At 37.5% G+C, this 20,698-nt stretch overlaps 1 protein-coding gene across 1 annotated transcript in view; it reads left to right on the forward strand.

The window, feature by feature from the left end:
* The window catches only part of LOC128366046 (sialic acid-binding Ig-like lectin 5), a 53,175-nt gene extending 32,724 nt beyond the window's left edge, over positions 1-20,451 (forward strand). The window contains exons 2-8 of the mRNA XM_053326695.1: positions 12,889-13,302; positions 13,596-13,907; positions 16,369-16,650; positions 18,349-18,633; positions 18,812-18,923; positions 19,023-19,092; positions 20,017-20,451. Coding sequence (XP_053182670.1) covers positions 12,889-13,302; positions 13,596-13,907; positions 16,369-16,650; positions 18,349-18,633; positions 18,812-18,923; positions 19,023-19,092; positions 20,017-20,415 — 1,874 coding nt within the window. The 3' untranslated portion in view covers positions 20,416-20,451. The remainder of the gene's footprint in view (positions 1-12,888; positions 13,303-13,595; positions 13,908-16,368; positions 16,651-18,348; positions 18,634-18,811; positions 18,924-19,022; positions 19,093-20,016) is intronic.
* Positions 20,452-20,698: the final 247 nt, after the last annotated feature.

Raw genomic sequence — 20,698 nt, forward strand, 5'->3', positions numbered from 1 at the left:
TGGAGAGGAAGAGGAGAGGACGACTCTCACATTACAGAAAACATCATGACAGAGACTCTGACTGCTTTCACTCAGAGACACAGCTCAACTTTGACCTTTAAGGCTTCAGCTGAACACCACGGCACTCAGGTCACCTGTAAGGTCGGCTTCACAGGTGACACAGCTACAGAGGAGACGGTGACTCTGAATGTGACCTGTAAGTAGCACATACTGTTCTGTATTTAATCAGTAACTTTTGAACTAAACTATCAAAGATATGTCCTCAGAAGTAATTTCTGGTGGTTTTCTAAATCTCAGGTCTGAACTGTGTTTAATTTTACATCATCAACAGCTGAAAACGTTGCAAATTACAGCTTTTATAACATTTTATAAAATGTCCTCGTTTTATAGATGTGAAAGAAATTAAAGTGACTGGGAATACAAGTCTGAAGGAAGGTGAGACCCTGAATCTGACGTGCAGCATTGAAAGCTTCCCTCCGTCTTCTATCATGTGGACTAAACTCTCCAACATAACTGTGAAAAATGGAAGAGAAACTAATCTCCAGAAGCGCACAGAAACTGACCTGCAGATTGACCCTCAAACAGCCACTCTTATCATCCCTAATGTGACAGCAGAACACACTGGACAGTACATGTGTACAGCAAAACATTTGAACAACACCCTGACCAAAGAAGTTGACATAACAGTTAAATGTAAGTATACTCTTCATTGAGGTAGCTGAAACTTGAGTTACAGCCATGAAATGTCTTCTACTGTCGTTGTCTTAATATTGGCTTTGTTATTGCTTTCTCTGTCATGTGTCTTTACTTTTGGACTATACTACCTTTTATTTTTGTGCTGAAACACTTGTAAACTCTGTTATTATTATTGCTATTCTTCTTCTTCTTCTTCTTCTTCTTGTTATTATTATTATTGATATTATTAGACGAAAATCTCTCTGACATATTCACCCTGAATAACGTTTGGCCATCTTACAGTCTGTGCTTTTTTCATTTCATTTGAACACTGCAGAACTTTTTATTTATTTCAGTTTCTAATTCGGAAACTTCAAAAATAGTCTGAGCTCTTGGACTTATAAAAGCATTGTGCATGCCTCCAGGTGGTTTGTAGACTCACTGAGCCCAAGTTTAGAATAAAATAACTTTGGTTGTCTGTTAAAGTGTTAGAGATTTTTTTTAGACTTTGACGCCCCCAAGTGGTAGTATCAAAAATATATTTTGTAAGTCTACATGCTATCATAATACTGTTTTAAATTTTTCAGTATGACTAATAAGAAGTCACTTGTCTTGCAGAGATCTTATCTTAAATTTTTCTATTTCATCAAATCTGTTCCACAGATATGAGGAAATCTGAAATCAATGGGGATGTAATTGTTAAAGAAGGTGACACTCTGAATCTGACCTGCAATGCTGAAAGTATACAGCTGAATCTGATTAGAGAGAAATGGAACTATGTTCAGCAGCCTCGTAGCCTGTGGGAGGAAACGGGCTGTCAGTATAACCATAACACTGAAACAGTTATACACTCTATGTTGTGTCATTTCTTATAGTACGTCCTGTGCAGCACTACAGACCTGACTGTGCAGTCCTTCCCTGGGTCCTGGGTGTATCTTTAAGTGTGAATGTCTTCAGCATCATCTACGTGATTTTCCTTTGGTATGTTACTACTTCTGTATTTTGAAGCCTTTGTTAATGCACTGAAGACTTTAAGACAACAAATCATGGCTCACTCTTTTCTTCTTCTCCAAAGGAGCACAAGAAGAAAGGTGAAACCACTTCAAGAGGACAGAACGTACATGTCACTGAAGAAAAGAGATCAATCAGCAGAGTACGATGTAATTGGCCACCCTCAGAGCTGACAGTGTCTTTCAGTCAACTTCACTGGAGGATTGTTTGCATCAAGATTCATAAATTGTCTCCTCAACCATCATCATTAAGTTTGTATGAATATCTGCATTAGTGGTTCAACTTTAACAAAGGTAGTTTTAGTTTTTCTGTCCAAACTGTGTCTATGTCTGTGATGACACTGCTGAATCATAGACTCACCGAGCATTTTATTAGGAACACCTGCGCTATCTAATCCAATACAACAGCTCGGACATAAATTCTTCTTCTACAAAGGTTACATATGTTCATATTTTTTACATTATTTAGTGATAATTCTACTTTATGTTCATTATTGAGGCTGTAGTGGGTTGGATCAGTGTTACTAATATTGTGCCACCCCATAAACATAATGAATGGGGTTAAGTGACAGTTTATTGTTGTTGTAAATGTGATTTGTAAAGTTAGAACTAATATATTAGTGGATATTTGAATCTGCAACAATGCACCGTATTTTATTTATATATTTATTATTTATTTCAGGACATTAGGTGTTACCCCCTCAGCTGTGAGTCATTTGTAGCCTGTGCAAAAGTGTTTGTTGCTTGTTAAAAAGTTTCAATCCTTGCTGTATAAGATGATGCTGTATAAGAAGAATACTGTAGGATATGTTGTACCCCATAGATGAGGGCTTGTGAGTCAAGTCTTTGATACATTCTTTAAAATGTCAAATATATTCTCTAGATGTCATGTTGCATTTAGTTACTGTAAATGCCACAATTTTAAATGTTTGTGAGTATGTGTCTCACTATACTGTATCACTGCTAGTAATAACAAAACAATCATTACCCTTTGAGTAACTGCATCTTACTCTCCATTTAGTTCCTTTTGCACAAATGCTCACACCATATATGCCTTGTATTTAGAACCCATTCTTGCATCCTACATATTTTCAAACCTGTTGCCTACATGACTGGTCATAGTTGAACACAGCCTTCATTAACAAATGTTACCAAGTATGTGGACTTGTGTGACTACTTCTCCGCTGGTATAAAATTAATCCTGTACGTCATTCTGAGCCTCTCATTGCTATAGTGTGTGTACGGTGATGATTAAAGGCAGTTTGATTGCAACAAGGAACTGTGACTTTAATATTAACTTCTCTCTCTTAGACCGACTGACCTTTCAGCTGCTTTGACAACAGTAACTATACATATACTGCACAATAAAAACATGCAGAAGTGCTCCCTAAGATGCTGCATGCTGTTAAAATGATCAAACAGGGTGAATACATATACTTCTCTATTAGTGTCTTCAGGTGTTGAACTTTTTTTTTTTAAATTCAGTATGACATACAGTCATACAGCAACAACACTTCAAAACACATCACAAGTCACAAAAACACATGGTTTAGTGCATGTGCTTCTGGTTTAAAAAAACTGCACATTTGCAGTACTTCCCTCTTTTACAAAGGGTGCACATTACTTAACAGTCACAGAGAGGCTAAAAAAACATTACAACAAACAAGCAATAACAACAAGCTATTCAAAATGTTTTCTGTTATGTATTCAGTGCTGTTGAGTGTGTCACCAGTAATGGAAATGGAGAAGTAAAAGAAAACCTCACCATCCAAAACAACTTGCCAAAAAAACAAGGTACATGTTCTTAACTAAAACACTTCTGCTTCTTCAGACCTTGGTTTACTTTTTTTTATACTGTGAACTTGCACTCAGGCAAAATGTCATAAGAAATAAAATGAGTCATGTTCAGTATATTATCATTCAGAACAACATGGACAACAAATATTTTTCTTCTGTTACTTTTTAATCCAGGTCAATCCACAGGATTACTAAGCATTGTCTCACGGCTGGACATCATCATTGCATTTTTGACTGGAGTACTTCTTACAGCAGCTCTTTGCTGATTAATTCCATGATTACAGTGAGATTAATCTAGATTTTAAAAAATGTATCTATGCCCAACACTATTTTAAATTAAATTGAACATATCAAGTTAAAACATTGGGACCTGATTTGTATAGCCCTGATACTGTTGTTGAAGAAAGACAGAGAGATAACACATACGATAGATCACTTCTCCTTTTAAAAATGTGTTGCAAGAAGCAGCAAGCGCACACTGATAAGAGATTTTTAATATAAAATGCATCTGTTTCTGCTGTGAATTCAAATGGTGAGATGTCAATAACAACAAAGTCTTTATTACTTTTGGTTCACTCTGCAGTATTAAAGGTTTAAATATGGCTTGTGGTAACTGATTTAGAGTCAGGGTTTCTGATTCTTGGATATGCAAAGACGCATGTTTTTTATTACGAGCTAAGAGCAATCCCATACATGCATGAGACAACTGACAAAGATTTGACCAGAGTGCAAGACACTTATACTCTTACTGGTATGTCATCTGTTTTCCGAGGGGCATTGTTGTCGGAGTATGATCGTTCAGTTGGGACATTTCCAACTAAATGTATCCGATGTCTGTCATTCTGCTAATCGTTCCTAGACAGTCTGTTTCATAGTTAGCAGATCTGGTATGTCATTGACCATATGTGGAAATACATACTAACACTGATAAAGACCAAACTGCAGCCAGTTCACACGTTAATGGCCTAACACCTTAATGGGTGAAAAGGCAGTTATTTGAGATAATGTAATGATAACATATAAAGCAATGGTAAAACAAATAATCAGTTATGCAACTTTTCTGAGAAGAGAACTTAAAGACGTCACTTATCTTATCTGATCTTATCTTAAATTTTAATATGTTTTTTAAAATCCACAGATATGAGGAAACCTGAAATCACTGGGGATGTAATTGTTAAAGAAGGCAACACTCTGAATCTGACCTGCAATGCTGAAAGTTCATCTTTGATCACATGGTCTAAACTTGGCCTCAACACAAGTCTGCACAGTAGAATCGATGTTGACCTGCAGAACGACACACATACAATAGATCACTTCTCCTTTTAAAAATGTGTTGCAAGAAACATTTAACATATATAGTTTAACGCTTTAATGTGTGAAAAGGAAGCTATTTGAAAGAATGCAATGATACCATATAAGGCGATGTTAAAACTAATAATCAGTTCAGCAATTTTTCTTTCCATTATTCAACTGACACATCAGATAACTAATGATGCAGCCCATTCACACATCCAGTTATGTACATAATGTATTAAGAAGATAGCAATAAAAATCTGCATGTGCAATATTGCTAAATGTGTGCGTGTGTACTGTAATGTGATATAAAAGGCTGTTAAGTCTTAAGAAGAGAGGAAAGTGTGATGTAGAGACACTTCCGTCATATGCAAAAAGGGAAGATGTACAAAAGAAGGAGGAAGAGAGGAAGACTCAGTTCATAGTAGAGACACTCAGCAGAGATCACTGTGAAGAGAATACAGCAGCTGTTATAAGGAGGTAAAATACAATATTATCCTTCATTTTTTAAATACCACTTTAAATTGTAAAATGAAATTACAGAAGTGATTTATTCTTCATTCCTTTTGAAATTCAAGAAATTCCTGAGTGGACAATTGATTGGAAAAGTCTGGGTTTAGGGGGATTTTAGATATTTATTGTAGGGATGCTTTATCTAGCAGCTTTCTGGAATAATATCAACAATTGCTTTAAAAAAGTCAGGGGACTTACAACCCTGGAGAAGATGTTAAGTAAATGTATTAATCTAAAAAAATTGCTGAATGTGCAACATCCTGTGTTAGAAACTTTGCCGTCAACAGTCATCTGTGGAGCTGTTTCTGATCCAGTTTCATCAGCTGAACTTCCTGTTTGTTCACTGCATTTAATATTTTTGTGCTTTTGAAAGGACGGGTGTCTTCTGTGGACAGACTGACTGTCTCAAGTATCGAATTAGGATGTTTGTTCTCATCTGGGCGGCTGTCCTTCTCTCTGTGAGATGCAGTATTGCTGAGAAAGGTATACATCTTTATTATCATCTTGTTTCAATGCCAGCATTAAGGATGTAAACAGCTATAATAAAGGCGTGTTTTCCAATGACAACTATTTATGTTTTCCCACCCTGAATTCACCAACTAATTATCAGCATTACTCACGGCATCTACTCTGGAATATAGTATTGAAATGAATCTTTTGATTACCAAAGAAATGGTGGATTAAGAAATGACATTACATTCTGACACATATTTGTGTTTTCTGCTAAACGCTACTGACAACACATGACAAGACAGAGTTATATAACACAGAAACAATCCTACTTAGTATTCATCATTTATTAAATATATTATCTGGTAATGTCATCTAAATATATTTGGTCCGATTTTTCTCTCTCTATTTCTAATAACAGGTGAATCAGTGAGGCAAACACAAGACTGTCCTGTTCAAGGATACTGTATCACTCTTCCTGAAGGAGAAATAACAGCAGAGGTTGGACTCTATGTTGTGATACCGTGCTCCTTCACTACTGTTGATACCTTCACACCCCAACATATAGTTTGGTACAAATGTGAATCATTGAAAAGAAGTTGTAGTGATCCTGACATAATATTCCACAAAAACAAGAACAACAAAAAAGTTCAGCCTGGGTTCAAAGGACGAGTGTCACTGTTGGAGACGGACCTGAGTCAAAAAAACTGCAGCATCGTCATCAATGACCTCACTGAGTCAGATTCTGGATCATATCAGCTCAGAGTTAATGGTAACAATGGAGAGAAATCGGACGGGTTGACATTCCCTCTGAAAGCCAACATCTGTGTTAAAGGTATGTAGATGAAATTAATATATACAGTGATGATGTTTATTGTTGGACCTCTGAACTTCACCAACATATAAGGTGTATTTATGGTCTCAAATAGGAATTAAGTAATATTTGGTATTACTCCACAGAGGCACTTGTCGACTGTGTCTGTGGGAGACCAGTAAGCGCTTAAACAGTTCCTGATATAGTGTTTCCTACTTATTGCCTCAATATAATATCTGATACTGAAGCCTGAACTTGATTGAACGATAAATTTGAGACTATTGACCTGATTCCACTCATGTACTGCTCTACTATTAGATCTGAGTCAGAAGCCCACAGTGATGGTTCCTCCGCTGACAGAAGGACAGCAGACCACACTGACCTGCACTGCTCCTGGTCTCTGCTCTGGATCCGTTCCTACAATCACCTGGATGTGGAGAGGAAGAGGAGAGGACGACTCTCACATTACAGGAAACATCATGACAGAGACTCTGACTGCTCTCAAACAGAGACACAGCTCAACTTTGACCTTTAATGCTTCAGCTGAACACCACGGCACTCAGGTCACCTGTAAGGTCGGCTTCACAGGTGACACAGCTACAGAGGAGACGGTGACTCTGAATGTGACCTGTAAGTAGCACATACTGTTCTGTATTTAATCAGTAACTTTTGAACTAAACTATCAAAGATATGTCCTCAGAAGTAATTTCTGGTGGTTTTCTAAAGCTCAGGTCTGAACTGGGTTTAATCATCAACAGCAGGAAACGTTGCAAATTACGGCTGTTGTAACATTTTATATCATGTCCTCGTTTTATAGATGTGAAAGAAATTAAAGTCACTGGGAATACAAGTCTGAAGGAAGGTGAGACCCTGAATCTGACCTGCAGCATTGAAAGCTTCCCTCCGTCTTCTATCATGTGGACTAAACTCTCCAACATAACTGTGAAAAATGGAAGAGAAACTAATCTTCAGAACCGCACAGAAACTGACCTGCAGATTGACCCTCAAACAGCCACTCTTATCATCCCTAATGTGACAGCAGAACACACTGGACAGTACATGTGTACAGCAAAACATTTGAACAACACCCTGACGAAAGAAGTTGACATAACAGTTAAATGTAAGTATACTCTTCATTGAGGTAGCTGAAACTTGAGTTACATCTATGAAATTTTATACCCACATGCATATGGGGGGGCGAGGGCCCGTTCATCGCTACTTGTAGCTTTAATTATTGTTATTATTATAATTATTATTGATATTATTATTATTGGTGCAGAGAAAAATCTCCCTGACATATTCACCCTGAATAACTTTTGGCCATCTTACAGTCTGTGCTTTTTTCATTTCATTTGAACACTGCAGAACTTCTTATTCATTTCAGTTACTAATTCAGAAACTTTAAAAACAGTCTGAGCTCTTGGACTTATAAAAGCATTGTGCATGCCTCCAGGTGGTTTGTAGACTCACTGAGCCCAAGTTTAGAATAAAATAACTTTGTTTGTCTGTTAAAGTGTTCGAGATTTTTTTAATACTTTGGCGCCCCCATGTGGTAGAATCAAAAATATATCTTGTATGTATACATGCTCTCATAATACTTTTTTCAAATTTCAGAATGACTATTAAGAAGTCGCTTATCTTGCAGAGATCGTGTCTTAATTTTTTCTATTTTATTAAATCTGTTCCACAGATATGAGGAAACCTGAAATCACTGGGGATGTAATTGTTGAAGAAGGCAACACTCTGAATCTGACCTGCAATGCTGAAAGTTTTCCTCCATCTCTGATCACATGGTCTAAACTTGGCCTCAACACAAGTCTGCACAGTAGAATCGATGTTGACCTGCAGAATGACACTGGACTATCCACACTTATCATCCATAACGTAACAACAGAAAACTCTGGACGTTACATCTGCACTGTAAATCATGTGGACAATACTCTGACTGTATATGCTGATGTAACTGTGACTCGTAAGTAGACTGTACTAATCTCCTTAAAAATTAAGATTATGTTCACAGTCTATATCTGTTTGCTTTAAAGTAATTGTACTTGTGTGTTTGCAGGGTTTGCAAAGATCCTAAAAGGCTCTGGGTGTGTGGCTCAGTTGACGGCTCTGACCTGTGTGTGTATCAGTCATGGGGTTCCTTTACCCACCATCAAATGGCCGCTGATGGAAAACCACACTGAGTACTCTGTCACTACCACTGTGTCAAACCACAGAGTCAACAGCACCATCACCCTGCCTGTAACAGACCACAGAAACACTGCTGTTGAGTGTGTCACCAGTAATGGAAATGGAGAAGTAAAAGAAAACCTCACCATACAAAAAAAAGAAGGTACATGTTCTTAACTGAAACACTTCTGCTTCTTCAGACCACGGTTTGCTTTTTTTTGTACTGTGAACTTGCACTCAGGCAAAATGTCATAAGAAATAAGCTGTGTCATGTTCAGTATATTATCATTCAGAACAACATGGACAACAAATATTTTTCTTCCTTTTTAATCCAGGTCTATCTGCAGGATTACTAAGCATTGTCTCACGGCTGGACATCATCATTGCATTTTTGACTGGAGTACTTCTTACAGCAGCTCTTTGCTGTTTGGCAAAGAAATGCCATAGGTACTCTATTGATTCCATTCATTCATTCCTGGTTTTGTTTGTGGATAATCTTCATACAGACATTTAAATGTGTTGCTGTTTAAATGTATTTCTCTCCAGAAAAAAGCAGAAGAGCTCTGGAAGTCTAGATGGGACCCTGGAGATGGTGACCGCCCAGGAGGATCCTCTGGTATTATTATTATTTATCCAGCTAATACATCTATATACTAATATATAGCTGTAAATTGGTTAAGATTTCTCTTTTTGTGAATGACCACAGTAGTTTTACATGTTTGAGTGCATTTATGTATTATTTACTGCTATTTTGTATGAATGCTGTAGTATTTAAGATCTGTGAATGTGTTTGCAATTTCAGTCAGACACACTTCATTGAACTTCAGTGTAAATATGAAATGTTAAACAGTTGACTTGCTTGAAATATTTCTCTTTGAGGGATCTCTCAAGAACAAACAACCCCTGGAAAAACCCAAACATGAACATTAAAGATTAGTTGGATTAAAAATGCCAACAGGGGGAAATTGAGCTAATGGAGGGAAATGCATGATGATATGCCACCAGGCAGCTGGTAGTGATGCAGCTGATGAATGAGCCACTGGTAGTCAAGCATGTGTGAAGTAACTGATGCCAATCAACTCATGCAAGCACAACCTCAGTGCTCTACCTGAGTTCTGCTTCATTCATTTCACTTCAACGTGAAAATCAACTCATACATGCAAACTTGAGATACTATATCCTATCAAAGTCAACAGCATGTTTCCTTTAATGGTCAGGTTCCCTTTTTGTTGGTTTGCAGCGCAGCTGTAAATACAGACTGATTTGACTGCACTATATTGCCACTATGCACTACTTACAATCATGATTAAAGCTGATACAGATTGTGATAGATTGCAGTATCTCAAACACACTTCAAGAACCTTATTTCCAAACCATATTAAAATACATGGACACCAGTTGTAGCGTTTAATAGCAACATTAAAACATTACTTAAACAATAATGTAAATGTATGATCTCATGCATGGTGTACACAGTCTCTGGCTTGTTGCAGCTGCTGACTGGTTCATGCTTTCTGTATTATTCCTGACAGATACATCCTGATCAAGCAGTGCAAGATAATCAAACTCACCACCAAGAGGCATCAAAAGATGGAGCTGAAGGAGTGGAGAGAGGAGCCCCTGATCTCAACGGTGGAGCAAAAGACGTGGAGTATGCCAGCGTTGACTTTTCCATGTTGAAAAGAAGAAGTCTCAGGGGTGCAGCAAAGAAACGAGAGACCACAGAGACAGAGTACGCAGAAGTTAAGAGAGAAGAAAAAGTGGAAAAGCAAGACAATGATGGAGAGCCTGATGAAATGTTGGAGTGTAAAGAAGAGGAGGAAGCCATGGCAGAGGAGGATGAGGAGACAAAACATTGCGTGGCCAAAGAGGAAGAAGAGGAGGATGTGGCGTTGTATTCCAATTTGAAGGATATAAAGGAAGAGATGTGAAGACTGTAAATCTTAGTGGAGTCACTTAAGGATGAAGTGTCTTCTGTTCTTCAGACGTGATGGATTATTATTCTGATGTGTAAATGACAGCACTGTGTAAGCTTTCTACCACAGGACAGTGGTTTTCAAAAGCTAAATTTGACCTTTGGGTAAACTGAAGTAATCTGGACACTCCACACCTCTACCTCTTTTAGGCCTTCTAGTCCACCACTTCGGTCCAGACTGAATTATTTCAATAACTATTGGATGAAATGCTATGAAATGTTGTAAAGTCATTCATGATTCTCACAGAGAAGGTTTTAATCGTAAGTGGCTGTAATCTTTAAGGATACCCACTGGATTTGATGAACTTGGACTGCAGAGATCTATTATTAGCTTCAGCTGGACTTCAGATATTAATTTTGGCCAGTATGAGGACTGTACATTTTGAATGGAATGGCTATTTATTTCTACATGAATGTTAAATAAAAGTACGATAGATCACTTTTCCTTTTAAAAATGTGTTGCAAGAAGCAGCCAGGCACACAGTGATAAGAGTGAGAAATGTTTATTTTAACAGAAAATGCATCGGTTTCTGCTGTGAATTCAAACGGTGAGTTGTCAATAACAACAAAGTCTTTCTTTCTGTCGGTTCACTCTGCAGTGTTTGAAGGGTCAATATGGCTTGTGGTAACTGATAAAGACCAAACTGCAGCCACTTCTTGCTTAAAATAATTATCGTCTAATGCTTTAATGTGTGAAAAGGAAGTTATTTGAAAGAATGCAATGATACCATATAAGGCAATGTTAAAACGAATAATCAGTTCAGCAATTTTTCTGAGAAGAGAACTAATAATAAACCATAAAAACAGGAACCATAACAGACTTCCACAAATGATGCAGTTTACATGATTGTAGATCTGTATGTCATGGGTCTGCAGGTATTTAGTGCATTTAGTAAATGAGAGGAGTTATCATCTTTTAACTTCCTCTCACAATCGACCATCATTATTCAACTGACACATCGGATAACTAATGATGCAGCCCATTCAAAGTCATGCACATCCAGTTATGTACATAATGTATTAAGAAGATTAAGCAATACAAATCTGCATCTGCAATATTTATCAATGTGTGTGTGTACTGTAATGTGATATAAAAGGCTGTTAAGTCTTAAGAAGAGAGGAAATAATAGCCAGTGTGATGTAGAGACACTTCCTGGGAACGTGTCATATGCAAAAAAGGAAGATGTACAAAAGAAGGAGGAAGACAGGAAGACTCAGTTCATAGTAGAGACACTCAGCAGAGATCACTGTGAAGAGAAGACAGCAGCTGTTATAAGGAGGTAAAATACAATATTATCCTTATTTTTTTAAATACCACTTTAAATTGTAAAATGAAATTACAGAAGTGATTTATTCTTCCTTCCTTTTGAAATTCATCTCTTGAAATTCCTGAGTGGACAGTTGATTGGAAAAGTCTGGGTTTAGGGGGATTTTAGATATTTATTGTAGGGATGCTTTATCTAGCAGCTTTCTGGAATAATATCAACAAGTGCTTTAAAAAAGTCAGGGGACTTACAACCCCGGAGAAAATGTTAACCAAATGTATTAATCTAACAAAATTGCTGAATGTGCAACATCCAGAGTTAGAAACTATGCCGTCAACTGTCATCTGTGGAGCTGTTTCTGATCCAGTTTCATCAGCTGAACGTCCTGTTTGTTCACTGCATTTAATATTTTTGTGCTTTTGAAAGGACGAGTGTCTTCTGTGGACCGACTGACTGTCTCAAGTATCGAATAAGGATGTTTGTTCTCATCTGGGCGGCTGTCCTCTCTGTGAAATGCAGCATTGCTGACAAAGGTATACATCTTTATTATCATCTTGTTTCAATGCCAGCATTAAGGACGTAAACAGCTATAATAAAGGCGTATTTTTTAATGACAACTAGTAATGTTTTCCCACCCTGAATTCACCAACTAATTATCAGCATTACTCACAGCATCTACTCTGGAATATAGTATTGAAATGAATATTTTGATTACCAAAGAAATGGTGGATTAAGAAATGAGATTACATTCTGACACGTATTTGAGTTTTCTGCTAAACGCTACTGACAACACATGACAAGACAGAGTTATATCACACAGAAACGATCCTACTTAGTATTCATCATTTATTAAATATATTATCTGGTAATGTCATCTAAATATATTTGGTCAGATTTTTTTCTCTCTATTTGTAATAACAGGTGCATCAGTGAGGCAAAGACAAGACTGTCCGATTGAAGGATACTGTATCACTCTTCCTGAAGGAGAAATAACAGCAGAGGCTGGACTCTGTGTTGTGATCCCGTGCGCCTTCACTACTGTTGATACCTTCACACCCCAACATATAGTTTGGTACAAATGTGAACCATTGAAAGGAAGATGTGATGATTCTGACATAATATTCCACACAAACAAGGACAACCAAGAAGTTCAACCTGGGTTCAAAGGACGAGTGTCACTGTTGGAGACGGACCTGAGTCAAAAAAACTGCAGCATCGTCATCAATGACCTCACTGAGTCAGATTCTGGATCATATCAGTTCAGAGTTAATGGTGTCCAGCGTGGGTCTCAGGATGGATTCACATTCCGTCAAAGAGCGATTATCTCTGTTAAAGGTATGAAGACAAAATAAATATATACAGTGACGATGTTTTTGTTGGACCTCTGAACTGCACCAACATATAAGGTGTATTTATAATTTCAAATGGGCATCAAGTAATATTTGGTATTACTCCACAGAGGCACTTGTCGACCTCTGTGGGAGACCAGTAAGCGCTTAAACAGTTCCTGATATAGTGTTTCCTACTTATTGCCTCAATAAAGTATCTGATACTGAAGCCTAAACTTATCTGAATGATAATTTTGACAGTATTGACCTGATTCCACTCATGTACTGCTCTACTATTAGATCTGAGTCAGAAGCCCACAGTGATGGTTCCTCCACTGACAGAAGGACAGCAGACCACACTGACCTGCACTGCTCCTGGTCTCTGCTCTGGATCCGTTCCTACAATCACCTGGATGTGGAGAGGAAGAGGAGAGGACGACTCTCACATTACAGGAAACATCATAACAGAGACTCTGACTGCTTTCAAACAGAGACACAGCTCAACTTTGACCTTTAATGCTTCAGCTGAACACCACGGCACCCAGGTCACCTGTAAGGTCGGCTTCACAGGTGGCACAGTTACAGAGGAGACGGTGACTCTGAATGTGACCTGTAAGTAGCACATACTGTTCTATATATAATCAGTCATTTTTATTGTCTGAACTATCAAAGCTATGTCCTCATAAGTCATTTTGATGGTTTTCTAAAGCTCAGGTCTGAACTGTGTTTAATTTTACATCATCAACAGCAGGAAACGTTGCAAATTACAGCTTTTATAACATTTTATAAAATGTCCTCGTTTCATAGATGTGAAAGAAGTTAAAGTGACTGGGAATACAAGTCTGAAGGAAGGTGAGACCCTGAATCTGACCTGCAGCATTGAAAGCTTCCCTCCGTCTTCTATCATGTGGACTAAACTCTCCAACAAAACTGTGAAAAATGGAAGAGAAACTAATCTTCAGAACTGCACAGAAACTGACCTGCAGACTGACCCTCAAACAGCCACTCTTATCATCCCTAATGTGACAGCAGAACACGCTGGACAGTACATGTGTACAGCAAAACATTTGAACAATACCCTGACCAAAGAAGTTGACATAACAGTTAAATGTAAGTATACTCTTCATTGAGGTAGCTGAAACTTGAGTTACAACCATGAGATTTTATTGTCTTCTACTGTCGTTGTCTTAATATTGGCTTTGTTATTGCTTTCTCTGTCATGTGTCTTTACTTTTGGACTATACTACCTTTTATTTTTGTGCTGAAACACTTGTAAACTCTGTTATTATTATTGCTGTTCTTCTTCTTCTTGTTATTATTATTATTATTATTGATATTATTATTATCAGTGCAGAGAAAAATCTCCCTGACATATTCACCCTGAATAACTTTTGGCCATCTTACAGTCTGTGCTTTTTTCATTTCATTTGAACACTGCAGAACTTTTTATTCATTTCAGTTTCTAATTTGGTAACTTCCAAAATAGTCTGAGCTCTTGGACTTATAAAAGCATTGTGCATGCCTCCAGGTGGTTTGTAGACTCACTGAGCCCAAGTTTAGAATAAAATAACTTTGGTTGTCTGTTAAATTGTTAGAGATTTTTTTTTAGACTTTGACGCCCCCAAGTGGTAGTATCAAAAATATATTTTTTATGTATACATGCTATCATTATATATTTTTTTTAAATTTCAGTATGACTGATAAGAAGTATCTTGTCTTGTAGAGATCTTATCTTAAATTTTTCTATTTTATTAAATCTGTTCCACAGATATGAGGAAACCTGAAATCACTGGGGATGTAATTGTTAAAGAAGGTGAGACCCTGAATCTGACCTGCAGCATTGAAAGCTTCCCTCCGTCTTCTATCATGTGGACTAAACTCTCCAACAAAACTGTGAAAAATGGAAGAGAAACTAATCTTCAGGACCGCACAGAAACTGACCTGCAGACTGACCCTCAAACAGCCACTCTTATCATCCCTAATGTGACAGCAGAACACACTGGACAGTACATGTGTACAGCAAAACATTTGAACAACACCCTGACGAAAGAAGTTGACATAACAGTTAAATGTAAGTATACTCTTCATTGAGGTAGCTGAAACTTGAGTTACAGCCATGAAATGTCTTCTACTGTTGTTGTCTTAATAGTGGCTTTGTTATTACTTTCTCTGTCATGTGTCTTTACTTTTGGACTATACTACCTCTTATTTGTGAGCCGAAACACTTGTAAACTCTGATATTATTATTGCTGTTCTTCTTCTTCTTCTTCTTCTTCTTGTTATTATCGTTATTATTATTATTATTATTGATATTATTATTATCAGTGCAGAGACAAATCTCCCTGACATATTCACCCTGAATAACTTTTGGCCATCTTACGGTCTGTGCTTTTTTCATTTCATTTGAACACTGCAGAACTTTTTATTCATTTCAGTTTCTAATTCGGAAACTTCAAAAATAGTCTGAGCTCTTGGACTTATAAAAGCATTGTGCAATGCCTCCAGGTGGTTTGTAGACTCACTGAGCCCAAGTTTAGAATAAAATAACTTTGTTTGTCTGTTAAAGTGTTAGAGACCTTTTTAAGACTTTGGCGCCCCCAAGTGGTAGTATCAAAAATATATATTTTTATGTATACATACTGTAGCGTCCTGGAAGGACGTATAAGCAACAGACAGTGTTATTACTCAAACTCGTTTATTAATAAAACGGAACTGGTCAATGTAGGCCGTGACTACGCCAACAAAACCGATCTCTATATCTTTCCAGCTCCCGCTTGCAGCCTCGCTCAGACACACACACGCTCACACATGCACACACACACACACACACACACACACACACACACACACACACACACTCACTCCTCTCATGCTCGCACTCCGCCTCCTACCTGCTCGCACACTTCTCAACATGTAATTAACACATTAACATCACCTTAACTCATAACAGTAACAGGTCGTTACAATACTATCATCATACCCTTTTTAAAATTTCAGTATGACTAATAAGAAGTATCTTGTCTTGCAGAAATCTTATCTTAAATGTTTCTATTTTATTAAATATGTTCCACAGATATGAGGAAACCTGAAATCACTGGGGATGTAATTGTTAAAGATGGCGACACTCTGAATCTGACCTGCAATGCTGAAAGTTTTCCTCCATCTCTGATCACATGGTCTAAAGTTGGCCTCAACACAAGTCTGCACAGTAGAATCGATGTTGACCTGCAGAACAACACTGGACTATCCACACTTATCATCCATAACGTAACAACAGAACACTCTGGACGTTACATCTGCACTGTAAATAATGTGGACAATACTCTGACTCTACATGCTGATGTAACTGTGATTTGTAAGTAGACTGTACTAATCTCCTTAAAAATTAAGATTATGTTCACAGTCTGTTTGCTGTAAAGTGTAAAAGCTAAATTTGACCTTTGGGTAAACTGAAGTAATCTGGACAGTCCACACCTCTACCTCTTTTAGGACTTCTAGCCCACCACTTCGGTCCAGACTGAATTATTTAAACTATTGGATGAATTCCTATGAAATGTTGTAAAGTCATTCATGATCTCACAGAGAAGGTTTTAATCGTAAGTGGCTTTAACCTTTAAGGATACACACTGGATTTGATGAACTTGGACTGCAGATACCTCTTATTAGCTTCAGCTGAACTTTGGATATTCATTTTGGCCAGTATGAGGACTGTACATTTTGAATGGAATGGCTATCTATCTCTACATGAATGTTAAATAAATGTTTTTGTTCTAATACTTTCCTGAAATTAATGAAGATGAAATGTCAGTAGCAATCATTTTCATAAAAATATTTAAATTTTAAATTAAATTGAACATCTCAATTTAAAACATTTGGACCTGATTTGCATAGCCCTAGTGCTGTTGTTGAAGAAAGACAGATAGATAACACATACGATAGATCACTTCTCCTTTTAAAAATATCTTGCAAGAAGCAGCAAGCGCACACTGATAAATGAGAGCGGTTTGGATTTTTAATATAAAATGCATCTGTCTCTGCTGTGAATTCAAATGGTGAGTTGTCAATAACAACAAAGTATTTCTTACTTTTGGTTCACTCTGCAGTATTAAAGGTTTAAATATGGCTTGTGGTAACTGATTTAGAGTCAGTGTATCTGTGATGATTCTTGGATATGCAAAGATGCATGTTTTTTTATTACGAGCAAGGAGCAATCCCATACATGCATGAGACAACTGACAAAGATTTGATCAGAGTGCAAGACACTTATACTCTTACTGGTATGTCATCTGTTTTCCGAGGGGCATTGTTGTCAGAGTATGATCATTCAGTTGGGACATTTCCAACTAAATGTATCCGATGTCTGTCATTCTGCTAATCGTTCCTAGACAGTCTGTCTCCTAGTTAGCAGATCTGGTATGTCACTTGACCATATGTGGAAATACATACTAACACTGATAAAGACCAAACTGCAGCCAGTTCTCACTTAAAATAATTATAGACTAACACCTTAATGGGAGAAAAGGCAGTTATTTGAGATAATGTAATGATAACATATAAAGCAATGGTAAAACAAATAATCAGTTATGCAACTTTTCTGAGAAGAGAACTTAAAGACGTCACTTGTCTTGTAGATATCTTATCTTAAATTTTAATATGTTTTTTAAAATCTGTTCCACAGATATGAGGAAACCTGAAATCACTGGGGATGTAATTGTTAAAGAAGGCAACACTCTGAATCTGACCTGCAATGCTGAAAGTTTTCCTCCATCTTTGATCACATGGGCTAAACTTGGCCTCAACACAAGTCTGCACAGTAGAATCGATGTTGACCTGCAGAACGACACTGGACTATCCACACTTATCATCCATAACGTAACAACAGAACACTCTGGACGTTACATCTGCACTGTAAATAATGTGGACAGTACTCTGACTGTACATGCTGATGTAACTGTGACTCGTAAGTAGACTGTACTAATCTCCTTAAAAAATAAGATTATGTTTACAGTCTATATCTGTTTGCTTTAAAGTGATTCTACTTGTGTGTTTGCAGGGTTTGCAAAGATCCTAAAAGGCTCTGGGTGTGTGGCTCAGTTGACGGCTCTGACCTGTGTGTGTATCAGTCATGGGATTCCTTTACCCACCATCAAATGGCCGTTGATGGAAAACCACACTGAGTACTCTGTCATTATCTCTGTGTCAAACCACACAGTCAACAGCACCATCACCCTGCCTGTAACAGACCACAGAAACACTGCTGTTGAGTGTGTCACCAGTAATGGAAATGGAGAAGTAAAAGAAAACCTCACCATCCAAAAAGACTTGTCAAAAAAAGAAGGTAAGTGTTCTTAACTGAAACACTTCTGCTTCTTCAGACACCGGTTTGCTTTTTTTTGGTACTGTGAACTTGCACTCAGGCAAAATGTCATAAGAAATAAGCTGTGTCATGTTCAGTATATTATCATTCAGAACAACATGGACAACACATCTTTTTCTTCTGTTCCTTTTTAATCCAGGTCAATCCACAGGATTACTAAGCATTGTCTCACGGCTGGACATCATCATTGCATTTTTGACTGGAGTACTTCTTACAGCAGCTCTTTGCTGTTTGGCAAAGAAATGCCATAGGTACTCTATTGAGTCCATTCATTCATTCCTGGTTTTATTTGTGGATACTCTTCATACAGACATTTAAATGTGTTGCTGTTTAAACGTATTTCTCTCCAGAAAAAAGCAGAAGAGCTCTGGAAGTCTAGATGGGACCCTGGAGATGGTGACCGCCCAGGAGGATCCTCTGGTATTAATATTATTTACCCAGCTAATACATCTATATACTAATATATTGCTGAAAATTGGTTAAGATTTCTCTGTTTGTGAATGATCACAATATTTATACATGTTTGAGTGCATTTATTTATTATTTACTGCTATTGTGTTTGAATGCTGTAGTATTTAAGATCTGTGAATGTGTTTGCAATTTCAGTCAGACACACTTGATTGAACTTCAGTGTAAATATGACATGTTAAACAGTTGACTTGCTGGGAAATATTTTTCTTTGAGGGATCTCTAAAGAAACAACCCCTGGATAAACCCAAACATGAACATTAAAGCTTAGTTGGATCAAAAATGCCAACGGGGGAAATTGAGGTGGTGGAGGGAAATGCATGATGATATGCCACCAGGCAGCTGGTAGTGATGCAGCTGATGAATGAGCCACTGGTAGTCAAGCATGTGTGAAGTAACTGATGCCAATCAACTCATGCAAGCACAACCTCAGTGCTCTACCTGAGTTCTGCTTCATTCATTTCACTTTGACGTGAAAATCAACTTACAAACATGCAAACTTGAGATACTATATCCTATCAAAGTCAACAGCATGTTTCCTTTAATGGTCAGGTTCCCTTTTTGTTGGTTTGCAGCGCAGCTGTTAATACAGAATGATTTGACTGCACTATATTGCCACTATGCACTACTTACAATCATGATTAAAGCTGATACAGATTGTGATAGATTGCAGTATCTCAAACAAACTTCAAGATTTGCTTCAACCTTATTTCCAAACCATATTAAAATAAATGGACACCAGTTGTAGCATTTAATAACAACATTAAAACATTACTTAAACAATAATGTAAATGTACAATCTCATGCATGGTGTACACAGTCTCTGGCTTATTGCAGCTGCTGACTGGTTCATGCTTTCTGTATTATTCCTGACAGATACATCCTGATCAAGCAGTGCAAGATAATCAAACTCACTACCAAGACGCACCAAAAGATGGAGCTGAAGGAGTGGAGAGAGGAGCCCCTGATCTCAACGGTGGAGCAAAAGACGTGGAGTACGCCAGCATTGACTTCTCCATGTTGAAAAGAAGAAGTCTTAGGGGTGCAGCAAAGAAACGAGAGACCACAGAGACAGTGTACGCAGAAATTAAGAGAGAAGAAAAAGTGGAAAAGCAAGACAATGATGGAGAGCCTGATGAAATGTTGGCGTGTAAAGAAGAGGAGGAAGCCATGGCAGAGGAGGATGAGGAGATAAAACATTGTGTGGCCAAAGAGGAAGAAGAGGAGGATGTGGCGTTGTATTCCAATGTGAAGGATATAAAGGAAGAGATGTGAAGACTGTAAAGCTTAGTGGAGTCACTTAAGGATGAAGTGTCTTCTGTTGACGTGATGGATTATTATTCTGATGTGTAAATGACAGCACTGTGTAAACTTTCTACCACAGGACAGTGGTTTTCAAAAGCTAAATTTGACCTTTGGGTACACTTCTCACCTCTGCACTGTAAGGCTGTTTATATGTATTCATGCAACTAAAATGGACTAGAAGATGTCAAGAATTCCCTTGTTCAAATGATGTTATATACCTTAATTTAACTAGGATAAATACTGTATATGCTCC

Source organism: Scomber japonicus, chromosome 10 (assembly GCF_027409825.1).
Source record: "Scomber japonicus isolate fScoJap1 chromosome 10, fScoJap1.pri, whole genome shotgun sequence".
In the NCBI taxonomy this organism is placed as follows: domain Eukaryota; kingdom Metazoa; phylum Chordata; class Actinopteri; order Scombriformes; family Scombridae; genus Scomber; species Scomber japonicus.